The following is a 24,607-nucleotide window of genomic DNA, read 5'->3' as shown; positions in this document are numbered from 1 at the left end:
TCTAAATGAAATATTATAATTATTTTAAATATTAAATTAGTAATATGATAAAAATAAAAACATTCTCACCGATTCAATTTTTTTAAAACTCGTATATATTATATAGATGCTTAGTTTTTATCTAAGTAATTTGACATTTTATATTGCATGAGTTGCTTTCTCTTTCACAACGATTAAGGTAGGCAGTATCCTATTGATGGATGTATTATTTTTCCACTGATATTAGTATGTATTGGTATCAGTCTTTGTTTCGGTGTACCATTTTGAGTTTATCATTATTTTAAAAAAATTATTTTATATATGTATATGTCGAAACTTCTTTTTTGGAAATCGACTTTTTATTTTAAAAACGAAGATGGAGTCGCCACTAATCATGTTTATTAGGTGTGATTGGGACACCTTGAGATTTAATCATTTTAATAAAAAAGGTTAATTTTACTAAAACGATAAATTTTCGGTCTACAAAATCTAAGAAATGGGTTCGGGAGTTGATTACATATGAGGAAGAATTAGCATCATCACAACGCCCAAAATTGGTAGCTAGTTGATTACTTGGTGTTGAAAGTTGAGAATTCAAAGAAAATTTAAAATACGATCCCCTTCTTGCATGATTTGATTAAAATATCGCTAACTAAATTAAATTTTATGGAAATGGCTTTCTTATTTCGAGTTAATCGATAAAAAAAGATCATGTCCCGTAAATTAGACCACGATATCTCGAATCCTCGAAAAGAAGAATACTCGTCATTTGATTGTTACCTAAGTCCTACGTGTCTTGAATTTTAAATAGGATGTTTGATTATTTTGGTTCTAAGAAGAGGCCCTAAAACAAGAATACTCCTTGAATCCCTAAAATAATGAACATTTCCTCGGTTTTAATTATTTTTTATGTGTTTGTGCCAAAAAACGGATGAGTGTATGTAGCAATATTTACAATGTATGAATATGGCAAAATTATTGTATTAACAATATAACAACATAAATAATGACAATACTATAATGAATACAATAATAAGAAATAATAATAACAATAAAAATATTCAATTAATAATACTATATGATAATGATGATAATAATAGTGAAATAATATAAAATGTATGATAATATAATTATATCCAAAATAAAATAATACTAATAGTATCAACATTAAAAATAAAGGACCAAAATAAAATAATCAGAAATTTGAGGGTAAAAACATAAATTCTATAACTTAAAGGGTAAAAATTAAAAAGATAGAAAGTACAGAGACTTAATTAAATAAGTAGGGGACTAAATTGAATATGTAGCACAATTTAAAGTATACATTATAAAAAATAAAAACAAAACATAAAGGATCAAATTAAAATAAGATAGAAAAGTACGGGGACTCAAAATGTTATTTTCCCAACCCTATGTCATTCCCTTAGGTCAACAGTGGGTCAAAGGACTGAATTGTAAAAAAATAAAATAAGAGGGGTGAAATTAAAACAAATAAAAAGGAAAATAACACGAAATTAAAAAAGGGCAAAAAAGAAAAAAAGATTTAAAAGGTAATTAAACTCTCCCCTTGAAAACACACAAATCTTAAAGAGTTCGAGTCGGATCATTGAGTCAAGCTTGAAACGAAATTATTTTGGGCGTCTGAAGCCATAATTAATGTAAAAGCTTGGAAAAGTAAAGTGAAAAGTTTAAAATTTATAATGTTTTATTAAAAAAAGATTTTACGAATTTATCTGACATAATTAAAAATTTATTAATAGTTGACACTATTTAGTCAAGGATTTTTTACTAAGAGCATGTTTGGTTGGGTGTAATGGCATAGCCATTACACCCCTATTACGTGGGCCCTACCTATTCATATGTTTGGTTGCCCGTAATGCTATTACGGCTATATTTGGTTACGGATCTATTACCTCACTTGGCTGTAATAGCCATTCCCTGCCTCAAACGCTGATTAGGGATTCCTTCCCTATTTTTTTTTCTATTCCATTCTCTGCCCTCGTCAATTTCTGCTTCTTCCATCAATTTTTGCCTCAAATGCTGATTAGGTAATTTCCCTTTCCCTTCCATTGATTTCTGCTTCTTCTTCTCGTTTTATGGAGTTGGTTTAGATGAGGGTGTAATACGTCTGAAGCATCTTCTTCTTTTTTTCATTCTTCTTCCCATTTCCTTCCAACCTTCTCTGTAACAGCCCAATTTTCAGTAGTGTCAGAACAGTGATTTGAGATCACTAAATTCGATGAAAAAGTTAGAAATATTTTTGAATTAGTGAATTTTGTGATTTAAAAGAAATTATTAGGTAAATTGGGTCGAAAACGAGGTATCGAGACCTCGATATTATAAACTGAGCCGTAAATATTTTTATAAATATTTACGGAGTGTCAATAGGATAATATTAAAGTTTCGTTAAGAAATTTTAATGTTTCGATAGTTAATTATGAAAAGGATTAAATTGCAATAGGGATAAAAGTTTAATTATAGATTAAAGAAAAGTTAAAAGGACCAAATAGGCAATTATGCCTTTTCTAAAGTTAGAGGCGGCATAATGAAAGAAATATCTGAGATATTCTAGTTAATATATATATATATATATATATTATATATATGTAAGTAATGATTATTATTAATATTTTATATTATATTATATATATATAACAAAAGAAAGAATGGAAATGAGAAAGAAAGAAACAGAGAGCAAAACGAAACAGAGAAGGGAGAAAGAAGAAAAAGAAAGAGCGACGGTTTAGGGGTTTCAAAACTTCTAAATTCAATTGGTAAGTCAATTTAGTCCCTTTTTCTTATGGTTTTGATATTTTTGGAATCCTAGAGCAAAATACTACTTGATTTAAGTGGAAATTTTGGAAGTTAGTAGATTATTAGATGTTGTTCATGTTGAATTAATTGATGAATTAGAGGTTAAAATGATTGAATTTTAAGTTAAAAGTTAGTAAAAGGTTGATTTGTAAAATAAAACATAAGTTTTGAATTGATAGGGATTAAATTGAAAGAATCCCGAAATTAGGGATTTATGGGGAAATTGAAGAATTAAACTGAGTTTATAGTAAGAATTAAGAGAGAATATAGAGTTAGAATGGAAAAATAAAATTAGTATTAATAAGGGATTAAATTAGAATTTGGGTAAAGTTTAGGTATACGGGAAATATTTTAATGAAATTGAGTATTAATGATTTTTAATTGTTTAATTACGTAGCTAATGTCGTGTACGAGTCATTGTCCGAGAAAGGAAAGGAGAAGGTGGACAAGGATTGACTCGGGAGAAATTTCGGTTAGTATGACCATAATTCGAATTTAATTATTAATTGTTAAAATTAAATTAATATACACGATAAGCAAATTGAGGTGAGTTTCATAATTGAATTGAATAATATATATATATATATATATATACGTATTGATATTGAATTTATTGACAGTAATTATTGAATTTTGAATAATATGTTAGTAAATAAAAATAAGGAGAATATTGATATTTAATTGAATGAATTAAAATATGAATTGAATAAATGAGATATTAAATTGAGATATGTGAATTGTGTATTGATTGAAAAGTGGTTTGAATTGAATCGAAGTATGATTATATGTGAATATCTGAAATATGTATTGGTATTGAATTGTATATTGATTTGAAAGTGGGAAGTGAATCTGAGTTGAATTGCGATTAAATCGAAAGTGAATTTGAAATAGAAAAATGTATTGAAACAAATGGTGATTAAATGGGAATGATTTGAATTGAAAGTATGAGAAAGTGATTGAATTGAAATGTGATTCGGAAACCCTATTAACTAGTCGGGCTGAGTCGGATATAGTTGGCATGCCATAGGATTGGAAGAGTTCAGGGATACTTCGACCTTGAGTCGATGAGATACTGGGTGTCATACTATTACTTCGGATAGATTCGATGAGGTACTGGGTACCAACTTACTTCGGCTTGGCCGATGAGACACTGGGTGTCAACTATTGCTTCGAACTATCCGATGAGGCACTGGGTGCCATTCTGGTGTGTTTGGTTGGATTCGTGTATCCGCCAAGGTCCGAGTCTTGTTAATAGGGGAAATAATTGAAATGAGAAAATTGAATAAATGTGATTGATTGAGCTATGGGAAGAAACGAAAAAGTGAAATTGTGAATTGATGTGTGAATTGGAAATCGAAATAAGAGATTTAAAGATATGAGCCCAAAGTTCATGATGTGATAAAGAGTAAATTTTGTTATATGATATTAGTGAGTACAAATTGCAATAGAATTGATACTAAATATAGTGATAAATTGAATGAATTTCATATGAACTGAAATGAATTATTGGAATGAGATGTGAAAAATCCAATAAAATTTAGATAGTGAAATAAGGTATGAATACCATTAAATATAAGACTGAAATATTGCTTATTGTTATTAATGATCGAGTTGATTTAAAGTATGAGACAATTAGTGAATAATTGTAGACATAAATTAAATGTATATAATTTATCAATTTATGTTATTAATTTGAATTATGGAAATACCACTGAGTATACCCATACTCAGCGTACGGTTGTTTCCGTGCACAGGATTGTAGAAAACCAGTGTTCGATCCAGCATCCAAAGTAATCCCGACCTCAGAGACATTTTAGTGATGTACCTTTCTGTTGATAATGTGGCATGTACCTAAGTAATGTACATACCTAGGTAATGTATATACCTAAGTGATGTATAGGGATTAGTCATTTTGAATGTTGTATCTATGATATTGCTAAAGAAAGATGTGTGGGTATGTGATAATGTTTGGCTTTTAAAATGGTTAAGTATGAAAATCAAGAAAGGGTAAATTTTGCAAAGAAACAGAATTCAGACAGCAACAGCGACGTAACTTTGAAAAATCACCTAAGATAGTATAAAATGAATTAGAGGGTGAATAATATATGAAATTAAAGATTATCGAGTCTATTTTTATAGAAAAATAACGGTTTAGCAAAAAGAATTTTATATTTTAAGATATATGAATTTTAACGAGACAGGGTCAGATCTGTTTCTGGAGTCCTCTGTTCCGAGTTTAGAAAATCACTAAAACTGGTACAAAAATAGTTATGAGTTTTAGTTTATATGTATTGAATCCTTATTGAGTCTATTTTCTGTAGAAACAAGTGGTAATATCATGTGAAAATACTATAATGAGAAAAATTATTTTTAGTGGCAAGAGGTCAGGACAGTCGATTGAAGAAACAGGGGAGACTTTAACTAATAAACTGTACTAATTGGCCAAATCAAAAATTCTGAAAATTTTATGGTAGAAAGATATATGAGTCTAGTTTCAGGGAAAATTTACGGAATTAAATTTCGAGTCCCGTAGCTCGAGTTATAATCAATTTAGTAACTGCTGCGCGATTGGGCAGATTACTGTAAACAGTGAAATAAATTTTCAAACCAAATTTTTATGCTCCGAATTGGTAAAATAAGCTCAGTAACGCCTCGTGCTCGACTCCGGCAAAGGTCTCGGGTAAGGGGTGTTACATTCTCCCTCTTTTTTCATGCCCAGGTCTCTCCCTCACTGGAAGTGCTATTGCTCACATTGATATTGGTTTATTAGGGTTTTTGTTTGTTTTTGAAGGATAAACCAGTGAAGTTAATCTCATGTTGAAGATCTTCAAGAAGAAAACATCTCCCAAAGGTATTTTAGATTTGATTCCATCGTTGCTTTCTTGCTCTCTTTTTTCTTTTTCCTGCATTTTGCGGTCATTCTCTAATTGCTCACTTCCTCTGTTATGTGGTCATTGGTTTGTGGCACAACACCATGTATGATATGTGGTTCAGGAGAAATTGAAAGAGCCTTATTGAAATACTTGGGGGTTGAGCGCAATGGTAAGTGTTGTAAACATATTGCTTGCAGTTATACACATATCATGTAAAACTCATGTCAGAGTTTGAAGTTTTAGATTGTATTGAATATGAAGTATCTATTGTTTTTATCATTCAGAGGTAACAAAGGACGGTTTATTCTCTGTTGGAGAAATGGAATGTATGGTAAGTCTTTCCCTTTACATGTTTACTTCTTTTTTTTCTCCATAATGCCAAATTTTATTAGAAAATCTATTTATGCTAACCTTTTTTTCCTTAATCACTCTCACAAATTTAATGACTTTGTAAATGTTTTCAGTAGGATGTTGTGTAAATGCTCCTATGATTGCGATTCTTGATTACACCAATGGATCTGAAGGATATACGATAATTACTATGTGGGTTTCAGAGAGTTCTTTTCGACTTGCCCGATTAACCATAACTAGGCAGTGTGCTCAATTGATAACCTACTGGAATTTTAATATGTGCATTGCCATATTTAAACAATGCAGGAAGATGTTACTACTCAACGAGTTGTTGAGATAGTTGCAGTGGGATTTTGCCAAGAGAACTGATGCCTCAAAGTGTTACTGCAAGGCTTCCAACCTCAGAGGAGCTCGATGCCTATGCACATGAGCAATGGGAGGTGTGACTTTCACCTATTTTTTTCATTGATTCATTGGCATAATTTATGTTCTTAATGGTAGTGTATGTGATGCGGAATTATGCAATTAGTTTTGAATTTGCTCAACTTTTTAGTTTTAATGTTTGAGTGCTTACTTCACTTTGTTAGCGGTGTTTCTTGCTGCAACTTATAAGTTCGGGACAAGCTGAAAAATCAACGAGCTTCAGCTCTTCCATGATGAGAATTTTTCAGCGTGGTCTTTTGCGTCAGAGGTGCTATATCCTGCCATGAACTTTAGCTTCATTTCTTTTATGCAATAGATATTGAGGGTTCTATATCTCACGATTGGTGTCATGATGTATTTATGTTTGTTTTTACAGAGATAAAGAAGCTCCAAGATTAACTGAGAGTGGTTTCCAATTCTTGGTGTGCATCATGAAACTCATGGCCCTTTTGCCTCTTTTCTGTGTAATTTACAGTTGATGGATACAAATGCTCAGCTTTGGTATATTATCAGAGAGTATATCTCCAATTCAGAGGTATATTTGATGAGATAATTATTGTGTTCTGCTTGGAACTTGTTTGTTAGAGCTATTGTGTTTTGCTGTTGTTAAGTTCTTGAAGGGGAAATTGGCATGAATTTATTGTAAAATTTTATTTGGTATTGGTTTATTAGTATATATTATCCTCTTAAATGTGGATGTACCTAAGGGGGTGTGACTGTGCGCATGCACTAAAGTAATAGCTTGTGTATTCTTGTGTGCTTGAGCATTAGCAGCTACTTTTAGTTCAAGGGAAAAATGTACCATTTCTATATGGGACTTTTGGTTGTACAAGTGTTTGTGGATTGATGGATCCATATACTGATAAGCTTAATGAAGGAAAAATAGAAATTGGCTCCTTGTCTTGGCCTTATACTGATAAACTTGTACTTTATATAATTGCTTTTTGATTTGTTGTCTTGCATGAAGTGATCTACTACACCTTCAATGGAGAGAATATTTGCTTAAAGTATAGGACACAAATGATTAAATTGTAAAGTTTGGATATTGACTAATTTTATTAAATCAAATTATATCATAACCTGCTTTCCTTTTTCGTTTTAAAAGAAGCACAGTTTATTAAGTTGAACTTATGGAATTTAATAAAATAAGTTTGTTTCATTTTATTATTAAAACATGTTATTTTTATAAGATTTAAGCTTAAATTTAATCAAAATGATATAGAAGAATGGTATAAGGTTGATAAAAATTAATATTCCAAAAGAATATAGGAGATAAAATGTTAAGTTAGTTGAAATATAAAATTAAAATAACTTTACTCGGATGTAAATGAAAACTCTCATTACATAAATATATATTGATGTATTTTATGGCTAAACAAAATCAGTCCCTTGATTAGTGAAACAATTAATTGCTTCGTATTTTGTATCTCCAAATAACGTGGGGAATTATATATTTATATTAAATTATATTTAATAATAATTATTTTAAATTATATTTTATAGTATTATATATTATGATTTTAGTAAATTCATATATTTTATTAAATTATATATTATTTATATTAATAAGCTTATTAAAATTTAATAACAATAACAATAATCATCTACTTAAAAACAATTCTGCTAAGGGTATTCTAGTCATTTTAGTTTTTTTCCTTATGCTATTACACCTCTATTCCATTCAACCAAACACAAGAATACCATTACGCCTCTATTCCATTACATTCAACCAAATAAAAGATTACCTATTACGCCTCTATTCCATTACGCATCTATTCCATTACAGCCAACCAAACATGCTGTAAGGCTATCAAATCAGGCCTAATGGCCAGCACCAAGGTCAATGCTCGCATAACAAGATTTGTTTTGGCTGAATTGATTTTTTTAATAATTTTAAAAAGAAATCAAATGAAATTAAAGTAAAATGAGATTGAAATGAAGAAAATGAAATTCAAATGAAATTTAAAAAGAAATTGAAATGAGAATAAAATTGACATGACATGAGAAAAAGTGAAATAAAATTATAGTTGAAATTAAATTCAAATAAAATGAGAAAAATTTGAAATTAAAATTAATTTTTAATTAAAAACGGAAAAAAAGTGAAATGAAATTCAAATTACATTAGAGAACAATTAAATTGAAATCAAATTAAAAAAATAAATTGAAATGAAAAAAGAAGGTAACAAGACATAGCATGACAAGCCCGCACTTACGCAAAGCCTATTAAAAATGGGCAACAATTTTCTCCATTGTTCGAGGATATATTTGGTGATGACCTCAAGCCTCAACATTCGACACACTCCAGATCGTCCTCATACCACCCGGAGCTCGATCAGGAAGCACGTACACCTACTACTAAGGATATTTTTTCCATCGGTACCTCCGGTCACGTAATACTCCTTAACTCCTGATTATGGTGTATACAATTATTACTACTTTCCTAAGTACATCGGACTGGACACTGGAGGCCTGACCGAGCAACAATCAAATGCCTCAGAAAGGTGCACGGCATCACCGTCGGAGGCAGCCAGATCGTTACACACCAGCGCTGGGGATGTTGCCGGGATCACGACAATTTTGATTTTTATCTGTAAATATTTACTTTACTTTGTAATTATTCTGTTTTTAATATAAATTTATTTTTTTCTAAAATAATTATTTGTTTGGATAAATGACTTCAAAATTAATAAAAACAAATATATAATTAGAAAAATTAATAATACACAACAAATTAAATTTACAATACAAGAAAATACAAACATTTTGAAGATTAATACACGAAAATATAAAATTCAAACAACAAATAATACGAACTAAATTAAATTTACAGACCCAACAAAATACAAATAGATAGGTAAAATTAATACAAGAAAATTTAAAATTCAAACTACAAATAATACGAGCTAAATTAAATTTATAGATACAACAAAAAATACAAACATTCTAAAAAATTAATACACGAAAATATAAAATTGAAACAACAAATAATACCTACTAAATTAAATTTACAGATACAAAAAATACAAACATTCTAAAGAATTAATACACGAATTTGATTTATAGATAAAAAATTAAGACAAAAATTTTCAATAGTAGTTTCTTCACAATTAGTCGTCTTTTGCTTGAATCAGGTCTACGTTGCATCAGTACCCCACCTATAAGTTGCGGAATAAACGCTTTTGCAGCGCAAGCGTGGATAATGTTTATTTGTGTTGGACATCTCGATTAGCCATCTATGGCACTGAAAGTCATCCAATCCTTAATGGTATAACCTTTACGGTTGACATGACAGTGTATAATTCAACTCCGTTGAAACATGACAATATATAATCCAACCCCGAAATTCGGTTGTACACTACGAAAAACTTCTATATGCAATCCATTACAAAAAAAACTCATTTGATGATACACTATAAAACACTCTAATTTTGGTGGCTCTCTAAAAAAAATTCTCATCCAATGACAATATCAGAACCCAAACTAGCCCCAATATATAGAGTGGGGGGTTCCGGCCATCTGATTCCCAAAATTAAGAGAAATAATTTTTTAATACTTGGTGTCAACCATCAGTGTTGTAACACTCCTAACCCGTATCTGTCGCCGAAATAGGGTTATAGAGTATTACCAGAACTTACGGAATGAATACAAACATTTTATATTATTTTATCATACATGTCAAAAAATTTATCGTAAAGTCCCTTATTAGGGCTCTCGAGGACCAAAATTTCAGAATTTTTCCTAGGTGCAAGGGTCACACGCTCGTGTGGCTCACACGACCAAGTGACACACCCATGTCCTAGGACATGTGGTATATGAAGTAGGTCACACGGCCGTGTCCCTAGCCCGTGTAACTCTCTGACTTGCAAAACATTAAGGTGTAGGGGTCACACGGCCAAGCCACACGCCCGTGTGTCAGGCCGTGTGAAAAATACTTAGCATTCTATTTTGAATTTTAATATGCAGGGGACACACGGCCAAAACACACACCTATGTGCTAGGCTGTGTGTTGTATCACACACGGTTGATATACATGCCCTTGTCTCTACCCTTGTAGACAAAATAAGACCATTTCCAAGCCTTATTTCTCACTTATTTGATCATCCACCTACACAAACATTTTAACACATCCAAAAGTCAATCCAAAACATTTAAATCATGCAAAACTCAAGTCTCATACATACCATATCACTTCATAATCCATGTTTGTGAATTTATCTATTTGACCATATTTGCTTAATATCAAACATGAAATTAACCCATATGTTAATATACCAAAACACATTCATCACAAGCCATTCCAATGGCTATTTACAACCAAAATATTTGTATGCCAACATTGGCTAACCAAAACCTATACATGCCATTATATCTACAATTAGTATCATATTTGTATCGAAATGTGCCGCTGGATAGTGTGAGTGATCTCTGCCAAACGTCCAATCCAACGAGCTTTCGTATTACTATAAAACAGATGAAATAAAACAGAGTAAACATATTATGCTTAGTAAGTCCGTATAACAGAAAATTAACTTACCATTCATTTGTACATTAAGAAAAAATAAGCACACAATCCCATCAAATATGTCAGTTATTCATTTCATGTAAATATCAATAACAAAGATGAGCTCATCAAATACCAAGTTCGATACATTTCATGTATTTTTCAGATATTGATTTTATTTTGATTTTCACTTGTCTTCGTGTCAGAATTTCACCCGTTGAATCATTTGTAATATCGATGGGAACGAGGGTAGTACACATAAAGTGTATAAATCAGAAATTCGTCAACTCATATTCGGGAGTACTCATTAGAGCACTTAAACAAAAAGCACACTTTCAAGCCATATAACAGATTGCTCATGTGAGCATGTAATGGGAAACTTATTCGGGCTTAAAAATGGGAAGCTCACAAAGAGCCTTTAACAGGTAGCTCTAAAGATCACTTAACGAGAAGCTCCGAAGAGCACTTAATCAGAAAGCATCTGATAGCCATATAACGGGAAGTTCAAGTGAGCACTAACAGGAAGCTCCGAAGAGCACTTTAAAAGGAGGTTCACAAAGAACTTTTAAATAGACCGCCCGTAAGAGCGTGGGTGTGTTTACAACATATGCATAACACAACCAGTCAGGATGCTCTGAAGAGCATTTAACGAGAAGCCCGCAAGAACACTATAACAGGAAGCTTGAGAGGGCTTATAACGGGACGCTCTTTCGAGCTACAGTACGTCCGCAACATATGCAGGAACATTACCAGTTCGGGAAACAGAACCCTGTATCCAATCGAGTTTCATTCATTTTATCGAGACTTATTCATTTATCAAGAATTGTCGGATATGAGGTAAATTATATACACATACATGACATTTATACAATTTACATATTCAACATTCAATTTAAGCATATAAATATACACAATTTAGTAACACAAACCTACCTCGACAATTGTTCGTGAGTTGAAATCTTCTAATCCAATATTTTTTCTTTACCACGATCTAACTCCATTTTTTATCTATCCAGATCTATATGAGTAAATTTAACTCAATTTAATACAATTCATATTCAATTCATCTCAATTCACAAATTGGGAAAAATGTCTGTGATAGCCCGAAATAGGGCCTAATAGGAACAGTGGTTTCGTAACCACAAATCTGAAGTGAAATAGTTTAATTTTATAAATTTTTGTTAATTACTGATTGATTGAAATATTGTGTGAAAATATGGATAGGAAATTTTAATGATTTAGTGCCTAATTGAATTTTTAGTACTAAATTGAGAAAAATGTTTATGTGGCAAGTAGACCATAAATTAGTGTTATGGACACATAAGGGTAATTCTAGAAAACTATCTAAGTAAGTGGGTCAAGGGCATTTTTGTCAAAATTGAATAAAAGACAAAATAAGATGAAAACAAGTGTTAATCTTCTTCAAATTAGACCCTTGCTGCCAAAAATTTCATGTCACCATAGCTAGGGCTCTTGATTTTTCTAAGCTCAATTGTAAGTGATTTTCTGCACCGTTTTTAATTATTTTCGTATTTTTATGCCGATTGAAGCTTGAATTTCATGTTTCTACCATTTATTTTAAATAAAATTAAAGTTTAAAAAAATTTACCCATTCATGATATAGTTGTAATTTGATGAGTGATGATAGATAATGAATGATTGAAGTGCTAATTACGAGTTTTACTAGATGAATTTCGATAAAAAATGTTAAAAACGGACTAAATTGTGAAAGATAGTAAAGTGTGCATAAAGTTGTGATTTTGTGAAATTGAGGGCTGTTATGAGCATGAAATATGATTTAGTGAGGTTTAAAATTTAAGAAATTTAGTGAATTTTATTTTTACGAGCTTTGGGGCAAAAGTGAAATTTTTGAAAAGTTATGGGAAAAATGTAAGTTTGTCAAAATATTGTGTATGAATTGTATTTGAATGGGATGTTGATAAAATATATTAAATTGTATTAATATAGATCAAGAAAGAAGGAATAGTGAAAGTGATCGGGGAAAAGAGAAGGTTATCGACTAATTTACGAAAATAGTCGTTTTGCATCCAATGTAAGTTATGTGTAAATAATAGCAATATTTTTTATAAATTGTGAATTATATTTGATATGTGAATTAATATTGAATGTGGAAGGAAAATTGTTCATGAATTATTCAAGTGATAAAGTGTTTAAAATAAAGTGTTAAGTGTAAATTCCCGGTTGAACTTAGGACTAAAAGTGGATACAAGTGACATGTCACTAGAGACCAGTGTTACAGTGTTACAATGAGTCCCGGGTGCTGGGTGATCTAGCATGTGTTACAGATACCTGACAGCTTGTATGAACAGGCCTGTGGACATTTCTAGTGTTTTTGATCAGTGGTAGCTTCGACTACATTTCAGTGGTAGCTACGGCTACATATCAGTGGTAGCTTCCGCTACATATCAGTGTGGCACTTATGTGCTAATTCTCTACGTATCCGTGTATATTCCGAGTGTTCAATGAGATTAATAATGAGTTAAAGTGAATATGAAATGAGGTGTGTATGCAGGTACATTTGAAAGAATGAGCATATGTGATAAAGGTTAAGTGTTTAAATGTATATGCAAGTGAATTTGGTAAGATTGTGCATATATAACTTATTGAAATTGCTAAGAAATGTATTGATTAGTTATATGCTAAAAAAATGTTAATTATTAAATGAGTGCTTATTGTTTACATGTAACTTACTAAGCTATTAGTAGCTTACTCCTTTCTTCTTTTCCTTTGTTTTATAGTGTTTTGAGCTTACTCGAATTGGGGGTCGTCGGAGCTTCGTATCACACTATTAACAGACACCTCGGTATTATGTGATTTCAAGACGTTTAAAGCTATGGCATGTATAGAGACTTATTCATTTTGAGTATGCTCATATGATATGGCTAAAGATTAGCTATTGAAATGGTTAGTAAAGAACATGTTTTGGTGTTATATATGTTTAAATGGTAGCTAATACAAAGAAGTAATTTTTGGACAGCAGCAGTGATGTGATTTTAAAAAATCACCAAAAATAGTAGAAATAGAATTAGAGAGCGAATGATATATAGAATTAAATATTATCAAGTCTATTTTTAAATGAAAGAAACGATGTAGGCAAAGAAATTTTATACTTTGAGATATTTGAATTTTAGTGAGATAGGGTCAGAATGGTTTTTGAAATCCCCTGTTCTGACTTTAGAAATTCATTAAAAATTGTACAGAAACAATTATGGGTCATTATTTATATGTCTAGATTCCTTAGTGAGTCTATTTTCAAAATAATCAAACAATAACATTATATGAATTCTGTAAAATGAGATAATTGATTTTTAGTGGCAAGAGGTCAGAACTATCGAGCAGTGAAACAGGGGAGAATTTAACGAATAAATTGTACTCATTGGCTAAGCCAAAAATTCTGGAAATTTTATGGTAAGAAGGTATATAAGTCTAGTTTCAGAGAAAATTTATTAATATAAATTTTGAGTTTCCTATCTCGAGTTATAATTAAATTAGTGACAGTCGCACAGGTGGACAGTTTTGTTAGGAATAGTGAAATTAATTTTAAAAGCAAATTTTTGTGTTTCGAACTAGTAAGTTAAGTTAGATAACGCCTCGTACTCGACTCCGGCAACGGTCTCGGGTAAGGGAGTGTTAAAATGACCATTTTACCCCTATACTTTTACTTATTTATGATTTCTTCCCTAGGCTTGGAAGATAAAATTCATGCAATTTAATCATTATTCCAAGCCTAGATATTTTCATATATATCAATAAAAACTCAAGAATTCCATGAAATTTTAGAATTTCACATAAATTCAACAACTTTTCAAAATAATCCCTAAAACATGATTTCATCCAAAATTCCTTAATAAATACCTTTAAATATTCATTAAAATCTCAATTTCATCATCTAATAACTAAAATCATATGAATTCATCAATGGTAACTTTCAAAACTTTCAACAAAATCACAAACAAATGAAATAGTAAGTTGGACCTAATTGTAAAAGCCTAAAAACATAAAAATCTCAAGAAAAAGCAAGAATTAAACTTACATGAAGCTAAAATATGAAAGACCAGCTTAAACCCTCTTCAATGGTTGTTTTTGACAGAAAAATGATGAAGAAAATGTCTAGAAACTATTAGAATCACATTTGGCCATATAAACTTTGTTTTAATTCCAATTTTACCCTTAATCACATAAAACATTTTTTAGTCCTGCCTTATTTAATTGTTAAGCTATTTAATCACTTTAGCAAGTTTTGCACCTTTTTCAATTTAATTCTTTTTAATTAATTGACTACTAAAACGTTAAAATTTTCTAACGAAATTTTAATACTAAGTTAATGACACTCCGTAAATATTTATTAAAAATATTTACGGCTCGGTTTATAAAATTGAGGTTTCGATACCTCATTTTCTAAATCAATTAATCTAATAAATCCTTATAAACACAAATTTACTAATAAAAAAAACCTTTTAAAAACCACATTTGGCTCATAAATATTAAATAATAAAATTTATGAGCTTACTTGCTGGACTTGGTGGTCTCGAACCACTGTTTCTGACATTACTGAAAATCGGGCTAGTACAAGTGTCTCAAAAAAAAATTTTAGGACCCGAAAAAGGTGGTGTCGGCCATTAGTGTCCCAAAACAAAAAAATTTGTCTTGGGACTCGAAAAAGGTGTTGGTGCCGGCTATCTATTGGCCAAAACCTAAAATTTTTTTTAGAACTCAAAATTATTTTTTAAAAGTCTGATACAATCATCAGGTAATCATGGGACCGAAATACAAGGGGGTGTCGACTATTGGGTTCTCATAACCCAAATTTATTATTTATTTCAAGGCATTTAGGTAAATGTTTTTGAATCAAAGTCATTTTTATAAATATTAAATTTTTTTAAGTTAAATAGGGTAATCTTAAAAATGATCAAACCCTAAAAGTAAGCATAACATGGACCAAAAATTTACCATAACTTATCATGAGTTTAGAAAAGACAGGACACGTGTCATGTTTGATGTGGGTATTAATAATTTATATGCCGACATGTAGCAGGATGGACTTTGCTGCTCTCTTTTTTTTTTCGGAAAGGATTAATGAAATAATCATGTTTTCAATAATTTAATGCTACATTATTATCTTTATTTTGAATAAAAATTAGATTTAAATAAAAATTTAAAATTAAAGATGAAATTAATAATATGACTTTAAACTATAAGAAAAGATAATATTCTTATTTCATACAATTATTTTTTTGTTTTTAATATTCTCTTGGAAATTTAAGAAATTCCTAATTGTTTATATAAAATTTTAATAAATAAGTATTAAATAGGTACATGTTTTGAGTTATATCGGACTTAAACAAAATAATATTTTAATAATAGCTTAAGCTTAATTACAACCTCACACATGAACTTCTAATTGCATTTCCTTAAGATGTAAAACCTCGTTTAGACTATTAATTTCTATTTTAAAATTTTAATTCTATTTCATATTTAATAATCATCTTTATATACATATATATATATATAGTACCATTATTTGTTGTAAGTGAAGATGAGTAATCAGCAAAAAACCGACATTGAATTAAGATCTGTTTTCCCCCATCGAGCTTTGTCCCATGCACTGATGTCCAGTTTCTGGGTGAGCGTCGAGGATATATATATATATATATATATATACATACATACATCCAAGTGACACAACCAGTAGCAATGGCGATAGCGTACAAGCAAGCATTATTCCTATAGGGAATACCATTTTCATTCCATATCCAAAGACCTGCCTGTTAGGAACAGCGGTTTTCCGGCAACCCGAGGAACAGTTCTGTCTCCACCTCCGCGTTCTGCTGGCTGCATGTTGTACCATTGTTCTGTTCGGTTGTTAACTATGTGTTAGATACAAGTATTTAGCCGATACAAAGACATTCCATATATTCATAGCATCATGTGTTTGATACGAATATAAAAAAGTAGATCACCTTAGCAGATAACTTGGCATTCTCCTCTTGCATATATCTTTCCTAGATTAGGATTAACATAAGAAAAATTATTACAGGTAAAAGTATCATGTAAGCTCTTGTATTAGTAGTTGAATTATATTTTGTCGACTCTATTAAAAAATAGATAAATTAATCTCTGTATCTTAGATTAAAAAGTAAACTGGTTTTTTTATTATTAAAACTCCATCAATTTCTACTGTTAAAAACTGGTTACTATACGTCAACATGAAATACACATGGCACGCCATGCGTCACTGTATGGTTATTCTGTTAGCCTAGCCCATTTTTAACAGTAAAAATTGATGAATATAAAATATCTATTTGCTCTTAGATCTAACATATAGGAATTAATTGTCCATTTTTTAATAGAAGAGACAAAATACAACTTAACTTCTAGCACATGTACCTCCCTCTATGAATAGAAATACCTCATTGAGAAGTGAAACTGTTGCATACTTGTTTAGCCATATCATACCTTAGCTTTTAGTTGCAGTATCTGCTCCTTGAATAAATAGCCCTGCAACATACAAAAACATGACAGATTCACTATCTTAAATTCAATTAGGTTTATGCTAGATTTCAATGGTTTATCTTAAAAGTATAAATTGTAGTTGAGCTAACCTTTCTTGCCCTAATGTTTCTTAAGCTGCGTTCAAGCTGGTTTTCAACCTCTTGAAGTTCATCTATAGAACAAGAACCAAGATTTTGACCCAACATTCTCCTGAGACAACAAAATTCTTATGTTTCAAACAGATTTCATATTTGTAATAATTGCTTAATGAAAACCCATGTAAGAAGAACACATCTAATTAAATCATTAACCTTTTAGAAACCTCAAGGAACTCAATCTTCTTGGCCATATTTTCTGCTTCAAGCCTTAGTTGCTACATGCAAAATCCCATTAATCAAATCAGAAATCCCAGAGTAAGATTGCATTTTCCTCTCATTATTAAAAAAAATTGACTAATTCTCTCATTATTAAAAAAAATTAACAAAATTAGTCTTTATACGTTAGATCAAAGAACAAACTGGTCTTTCTGTTAAAAATTTTATCCATTTCTACTGTTAAAAACTAATTTCTGTAAATCATCATGTACACGAGGCACTCTACGTACGTATCACTGTTTGGTTATTCCGTCAGCAACATCAGTTCTTAATGATTTACTTTTTGAACTAATGTACTGGAACTAATTTGTCCATTTTTTTAATAATGAGAACAAAGTAATGAGAACAAAATGCAATCTAATACTTAATACAAATGTCTCCATTATATTTTTATCTTCTCTTAGAACATATACAAGCATGCAACACGAGTACGATACAACACAAGAACTTAAAAAAACTAAGATAAATTACTACGAGACACAAGAATAAAAATGCTTTTGCGTAACAATATGCAAATCAATTTAAAAATTAATTAAAAACTCATTAAGAAAATAAATTAATTATGCCAACAAAACAATGGAAATAATATTGTTGAGGTTTAACCTGTCTGTATCTTTCAATTTGAGGGGTGTTACTTTGGACATCTTTCTTGTACTGGCGATATCGTTCTATGGTGTTTTGCATGTTGCTGCATAAAGCATCAAATTAAATAAAATTAGAATATTATTTATACATGAATGGCGATATTATAGTTTAATAAAGAAAAATAACAAATGATTAAAGAGGAATTTAACATATAATCACATGTATAATATTATATTAATTTATTATTTTTACATAATATTTATAGAAAATCATTTTATTTAATTGAAGAATTTAATTGTTTAAGCACAAAATTTTAAATTTGAAAAAGTGCAAAAACTAAAAATAATTAAACTGAAAAATGAGGAATGTATACGTAATGCAAGATTACTAGTAAAAATGACATGAACTAAAATAAATATAAAGACTAAGACCCCTTTAGATAATCGTTTAACTGCTATTTCTTTCCATCCAATACCACCATAGGTAGCTGTTCGGAAAGTATCAGTGTGGTGAAAAATAAATTATAAATCTCATTGCACCCTCAGTTATTAACTAGTGCATTATGACTCCAGCTTCACCGATGCAAATTGTCAATATTATCTTTGTTAAAATGAATATTTTATAAATATCATAATTATCATTTCTTCAAATATTACAAATTTTTTTATTTTTAACACAAATTATAATTGTAAATAATGTGTAGAATAAAATTCTACAAATTTTAATATAAATACATAAATAATTTAACACTATCTAAAATTTTCATACTAATGTCTTTAATCATTATTTTCTATTCTCATCTCATTATTATATTCAATCACATAACCAACCATTCTTTTAATTTTACAATTATGGTACTGTCTCATTAAAACTAAGCTCACAACCCATCTAGAAGTAACCTAAATCTAGGACCATAAAAATAAAGAAAACAAACAATAAAGCATGCCATCAAAGTTATAATCACAATATTCTCAAAACAGTTCCAAGCAATTAGGCCAATAAATTTTCTAGTTTCATTTGTATTTGATACTTTTGAGTCTAATTAAATCCATATATTCATCTATGCAGCAGATGAAATTTAATTACTCGGTAGAAAACCACCCATAAACCTTATATATCTGCAAATGCATTGATCTTTACAAACAACTACGGCTTCCTCTTACAAACATTAAAAATACATGTTCATTGACTAGATTTAGATTTACCATTTGACATGGAGACCAAGATATTTATCTACAGTTCTAGGTTCTCATCATCTCATTTATGGAACATGTTAAAGGGTTATAGGAGGCCAAGATAATTTGTAATAACATCAACAACCTTTTAATCTAACGACAAAATAAGACTTTTGTGTTATAGGATATAACAACTTAGTGTCAATCCTTACTTTCCCTATGCCTCCTTATACATATAGATAGCTAGATTATTGTCTACTAGAGTAGCATATCTTAGCTAATGGCCAGCGGAGCCTCTTCATCAAGGAATATCAATGCCAATGTGTTAAAGTGTTGTGGCACTTTGCTGTTAGAGAGATTTTTCCATATTTCTTTGTTATATTTTGCTTGACATGTGATGTCTTTTGTTATATTAATGTGTTAAAGGAGGCATGGACATGCTGAAGGAGTAGTTCCAAGGTTTCAAAGAAAACCCTGACAGGAACAACTCTTGAGAAGAGATTTTGAGAACCTGAAGATAAAAGTATAATGAAGCTAATATGGTCATTGTCATTAGCACCTGGCTACTTGGAGATGAGTTTAGTGAAAAAATAGTTGTGGAAAAAGTCATTACAATTTTACAGGTATGAGTAAAAGAAATCATTACATATCTTGAAGATCCAAGAGACTTGTCTACTATATCTTATCAAACAAGACCAAACATGCTAATTAGGAAGAACATGATAATTAGATTGCAGTTCAGGCTTAAGAGCAAAGAAAAGCCAGGGAATTCATACAATAAGGAAAACATGATGGTGGAAGCGACAAATAAAGGCGATACAAAGAATGCAAATGATGGTGGAAAGAAGAAATATCCACCTTATGGACTGTGTCAAAAGATTATTCACTTTGAAAGAGGTCTTGCAAGCAAAAGGGTCACATGCCGAGAGTTTGCAAGAACAAAGGGGCAATAGCAAAGGAACATTTAAAGCTCAGATTGCAGATGAAAATCAACAATAGGAGATGTGTCTTTAACCACCCTATCAGTTATTTCTAATTTGCTTGGTAGAGCGGAAAGAAAATTAAAAAATGAAAATAACTCGAAAGTCAGTGGTGTCGAAAATTACAGTTTCAGTATCTCGTTTCCGTAAATCAAGTCTATATTGTACTGAATGCATGTTTTGGTTAAATTTAATAATCTAATAGTATAAATTGATTGTAAATGATCGTAGTTGAACCAACAACGAATTGGGCATCCTGTAGCTCGGACCCGACGGTCGGGTCAGGTATGAGGTGTTACAAATAGAAAAATAAAAAAATGTAAAACATAATTTTTCTTTTCATTAGTGTGCTTAATAAGAAAAAAGAAGAAAATTTGAAAGAAACAATAATTTTCTTTCCATTTATTAATTGGTAGAAATGAAGCTTCTAAAAAATGCATAATTTTAAACTAACTTTTCAATTTTATATGATGTATTTTTATGCATTATGAGGAAAAATGGTTCTCTCTCTTATTTTCTTTCCTAATCTCACTTTTCTTTTCTATCAAACATATTCAAAATTTATTTTCTTTTCATTTTATCACTCCCTCATTCAATCATTCTATTTTTCCACCTAGTTAAGCACACCCTTAGCGTTGGTGAGCTATTAGAAATGACTATTGTTTTTAAGAGCAGAGTCTGCATGTTTATGATCCATTAGTGTGTGAGCTTAGCATTCACTACCATGATTGAAAGAAGCTTTGTTTTAAACTAGAATCTAGTTACCTCTTATACATAGGCTGGTGTTGCTGGTAAAGCTATCCTATGGCACAAAAGGGTGTCCATTTTACTAATATGCAGTAATTAATTTAAGATTGCCCTACTGAAAATCTAGTCATTGAACCAAAACTATGTCAATGGATGGTTCCCAGCAACACTTGCTAGGCTTGCAACTGGCTGTTCAAAAACCTTTTGCAAAACCCTAAAAGACAATCAATTCATTAGAAGACACAGGTCAACAGAGTTTCAAGGGATGATGAGATGATCTACTTTCTTAAGCAAGGATAGGGAACTAAAAAATTCGTAAACACAAAAGCAGAAACACATGAATATAATAAGGATTCAAGTACTTGATCATAGAACTTATATACTATTTTTGCTCTTAATTTTCTTTGCCAAAACCCCAAAAAACAAACAAACAAAAGAAAAGATTTGCCAAATAGGGTATAATTATATTTAGTCAAAGGACCAAAACAAAATCCACCATAAGTGAACAAGATTTGAAGATTGTTCATAAAATCTTAACCGTACAAAAAATATAAAACTTAATTGGTATAGAAAGATATGATTAAGACCAAACGAGAAAAAAGGAGTCAGAAGAGACAGGCATGAAATTAATCCTATATATCAAAGCAATTATAGCCCAAAACATCATCAGCCACTATCCTCAACTAATGCAACTTAACCCATACTTTATTGCTACAACACGAATTCATATATACTAACTCCAGCAAAATTTCTTGAAAATCTAGTTATGGGGAAATGAAAAAAATGAAGGAAAATCAATGAACAATGAACAATGAACTTACTCGCAACTTGAGAACTCATAGAGTTTTCCTTTATTAGAAAATATGATGACAGCTACTTCAGCATCGCAGAGAACATATAGTTCGTAAGCCTTCTTCAACAACCCATTTCGTCGCTTAGAGAAGGTGACTTGCCGGCTCGTTGCATTTTCAATTCGCTTAATCTGAATTTTGCCTCTCACCATCTCCTACTTTTTTAAAAAATGCTGCAAAACCCTAAAAGCTTAAAACAGCAAAAAAAAAATACTCACCAAAAATTAAAAAGAAAAAATACTTCAAATGGTTCTTCTAGTTGGGCTCAGATATATAAAGGAAAATTATGTATAGAATTCAATGGAAATTATATTTTAAGGAAAACCCAGATAGATTTTCCAATGGAATTCACAACTTAACAACGTACTGCAGTCAATAGAACAAAAAATTTCTGGTTAAAGGAAGAAGAAGGGAATAATCAAAGCTGTAAAAACGGCAAAAAAGGAACAAAATGAAAAGTTCAAAAACAAAAACGCTTAGAATCTTTCTATTTTTTGAAGTATCAATCTCTTTATTTTGGGACCAAAAAGAAGAAGAAAATCTCTTTATTTTCTAACCACAAATTAACCCTAAGGTCCGTTTTTCTCTTTATATCTCCAAAACTTTAAGAATGGAAACAAAAATTTAAAAAAAAAAAAACCTCTCAAATCCCAAATAAAAAATAAATTAAATTGTGATCAAAAGAGATTCAAAAGACTGGGTCTGGGCATTATTTTGTTTTTGGTAAAACTAAGGAAGAAAAGAGGAAAGATTGAAAGGAGTATAGTAGCAAAATAAGTATAATACTAATGATTTAATTTTTAAATATATAAAAGAAACATCATCGTACAATGACGTGAGGTTTGGAGCAATGGTGTGCCGACACGCCAACATGTTGGTAGCAGACATGTCACGTGTCTTGTCTTGTATGGAGAGTTCAGCCATAACTTTTACTATGTTATACATATTTTTTAGTGTGTGTGGGGGTTTGCTTTAATTGGACTTCCTAATGTTTTTTTTATATATTTTTTTTGTTGAGTTAAAAGAGTATGAATTGCATTAAAGGAAAAAACAAAGTGGGTGTGGGAATTGTGACTTTTTCTTATTTCAAGAACGTTAAAATCTGTTTTTAGTCCTTCAATTTTTATAGAATTTGAGGTTTAGTCTTTGTATTTTAAAAATTGAAAGAGTAAACTATACTTGTAGCCCCGCAACTTTGGTAAGTTTTTTTTTTTTGTCATTCAACTATTCAATTTATTTCTTTTTTGGTCACTAATTGTTAAATGACTTGTGAGAAAATGACGTGACAGTTTTTAAAATAGACATAATAGTAATTTTAACCCTCAACATTATACATTGGGTCAATTTAGTCTTGATTCTAAAAAATTTAACCCTCAACGTTTATAAATTGTGTATTTTTTTTTTCAATTTTACTTCTCTTTGTGATCTTTTCACCTAAAAAGTAAAAAAGAAGAAGAAATTATCAACTAAATTTGACCGAGACCATACCAAAAGGAGACACTAGAAAATCTAATATAATAATTTCATCTTTTGTTGTTCTTTTAGCCTTTAATGTCACAAGTAAAAGTAAAATTACAAAAAAAATTAAATTACACAATATGTAAATGTTAAGGGTTAGATTTTTGGAACCAAGACTAAATTGATACAATTTATAAATGTTGAGGGTTAAAAGTACTATTATATCAATTTTAAAATTTACCAAATTGTCTTTCCTCGGTAATTTAATGGGTGGTGACCAACAAATAAAAAATTGAATAGTAGGATGACAGAAAAAAAGTCAAAAGTTAGATAATCATTTTATATATTTTTATAAGTAAATTACCAAAAAAGAATAGTAATAGTTGGATAACTACGGGTGTATTTTACTTGAAAAGGGTCAAAAGTTGTATGATCATTTTATAGTTTTTTCATAGTTGGATAACTATTGGTGTACTTTTCAATTTTAAAATTCTAGTCCAATAATTTATCAACTTAACCTATTTATTTTTCGTCAATTATATAACACCTCATATGAGTGCAACAAATTAGTAAATTTTAATAAAAAATACTTATTTTACCAATTTATTTTAAAAATAATCCCTATCATTAAAGGAGATATTTTGATATGTTGAATAAAAGTATAGGAAAATGAATCAGTTGAAATAGTAGATTTTAAGGTAAAAGAACATATATGAATTACAAATATACGAAAACAAAGGAAGTTGGTGCAGTCTAGAGGTGCTCATGGGCCGGGCCGGGCCCATAAAAAATTTTGGACCGGGTCCTAGGCCCGGGCCCGGCCCGAAATATGGGCCTAAGATTTTGCCCAAGCCCGGCCCGGGAAAAAATCATAAGCCCGGGCCCGGCCCATATTTATTTTAAAAATTTTAAAAAAGTAAAAAAAATATTTTCAAAATATTTTAAAATTAAAAAAAATTAAAAAATATTTTAAAAATATTTTA

General features: G+C 30.3%; 2 protein-coding genes and 1 non-coding gene across 6 annotated transcripts; 2 read left to right on the top strand and 1 right to left on the bottom strand.

Moving 5' to 3' along the window:
• The first annotated feature begins 2,617 nt into the window (after positions 1-2,617).
• LOC105801765 (uncharacterized) lies at positions 2,618-6,098 on the top strand. Of its 2 annotated transcripts, XR_008190759.1 has the most exons (5): positions 2,618-2,753; positions 3,191-3,265; positions 4,548-4,665; positions 5,585-5,835; positions 5,951-6,079. It is a non-coding gene; the product is annotated as an uncharacterized LOC105801765 (transcript). The 2 variants fall into 2 exon arrangements; XR_008190758.1 differs by having other exon boundaries at positions 4,548-5,835; positions 5,951-6,098.
• A 173-nt stretch (positions 6,099-6,271) lies between these two features.
• LOC105801766 (general transcription and DNA repair factor IIH subunit TFB2-like) lies at positions 6,272-7,353 on the top strand. The gene is made up of 4 exons (XM_052623343.1): positions 6,272-6,457; positions 6,608-6,708; positions 6,817-6,862; positions 6,916-7,353. Exons 1-4 carry the CDS (start codon positions 6,386-6,388, stop codon positions 6,991-6,993), a joined length of 297 nt encoding a protein of 98 aa, XP_052479303.1. The 5' UTR covers positions 6,272-6,385; the 3' UTR covers positions 6,994-7,353.
• Positions 7,354-16,499: 9,146 nt separating this feature from the next.
• On the bottom strand, positions 16,500-22,917 carry LOC105801767 (MADS-box protein SOC1). 3 transcript variants are annotated; one of them, XR_008190707.1, is made up of 7 exons: positions 22,137-22,916; positions 18,432-18,516; positions 17,766-17,827; positions 17,565-17,664; positions 17,372-17,460; positions 16,923-16,964; positions 16,500-16,814 (listed from the first exon to the last, which is right to left on the bottom strand). XR_008190707.1 is itself a non-coding variant. In XM_012633040.2 (7 exons), exons 1-6 carry the CDS (start codon positions 22,316-22,318, stop codon positions 16,924-16,926), a joined length of 507 nt encoding a protein of 168 aa, XP_012488494.1. In that variant the 5' UTR covers positions 22,319-22,917; the 3' UTR covers positions 16,500-16,814; position 16,923. The 3 variants fall into 3 exon arrangements, 2 of the variants coding, with proteins under 2 accessions (XP_012488494.1, XP_012488492.1); XM_012633040.2 differs by having other exon boundaries at positions 16,923-16,959; positions 17,419-17,460; positions 22,137-22,917; XM_012633038.2 differs by having other exon boundaries at positions 17,419-17,460; positions 22,137-22,915.
• Positions 22,918-24,607: the final 1,690 nt, after the last annotated feature.

This window comes from Gossypium raimondii, chromosome 11, assembly GCF_025698545.1.
Source record: "Gossypium raimondii isolate GPD5lz chromosome 11, ASM2569854v1, whole genome shotgun sequence".
Taxonomy (NCBI): Eukaryota; Viridiplantae; Streptophyta; class Magnoliopsida; order Malvales; family Malvaceae; genus Gossypium; species Gossypium raimondii.
The sequence above is the reverse complement of the archived record's forward strand: the minus strand, read 5'-3'. Positions and strand labels throughout refer to the sequence as shown.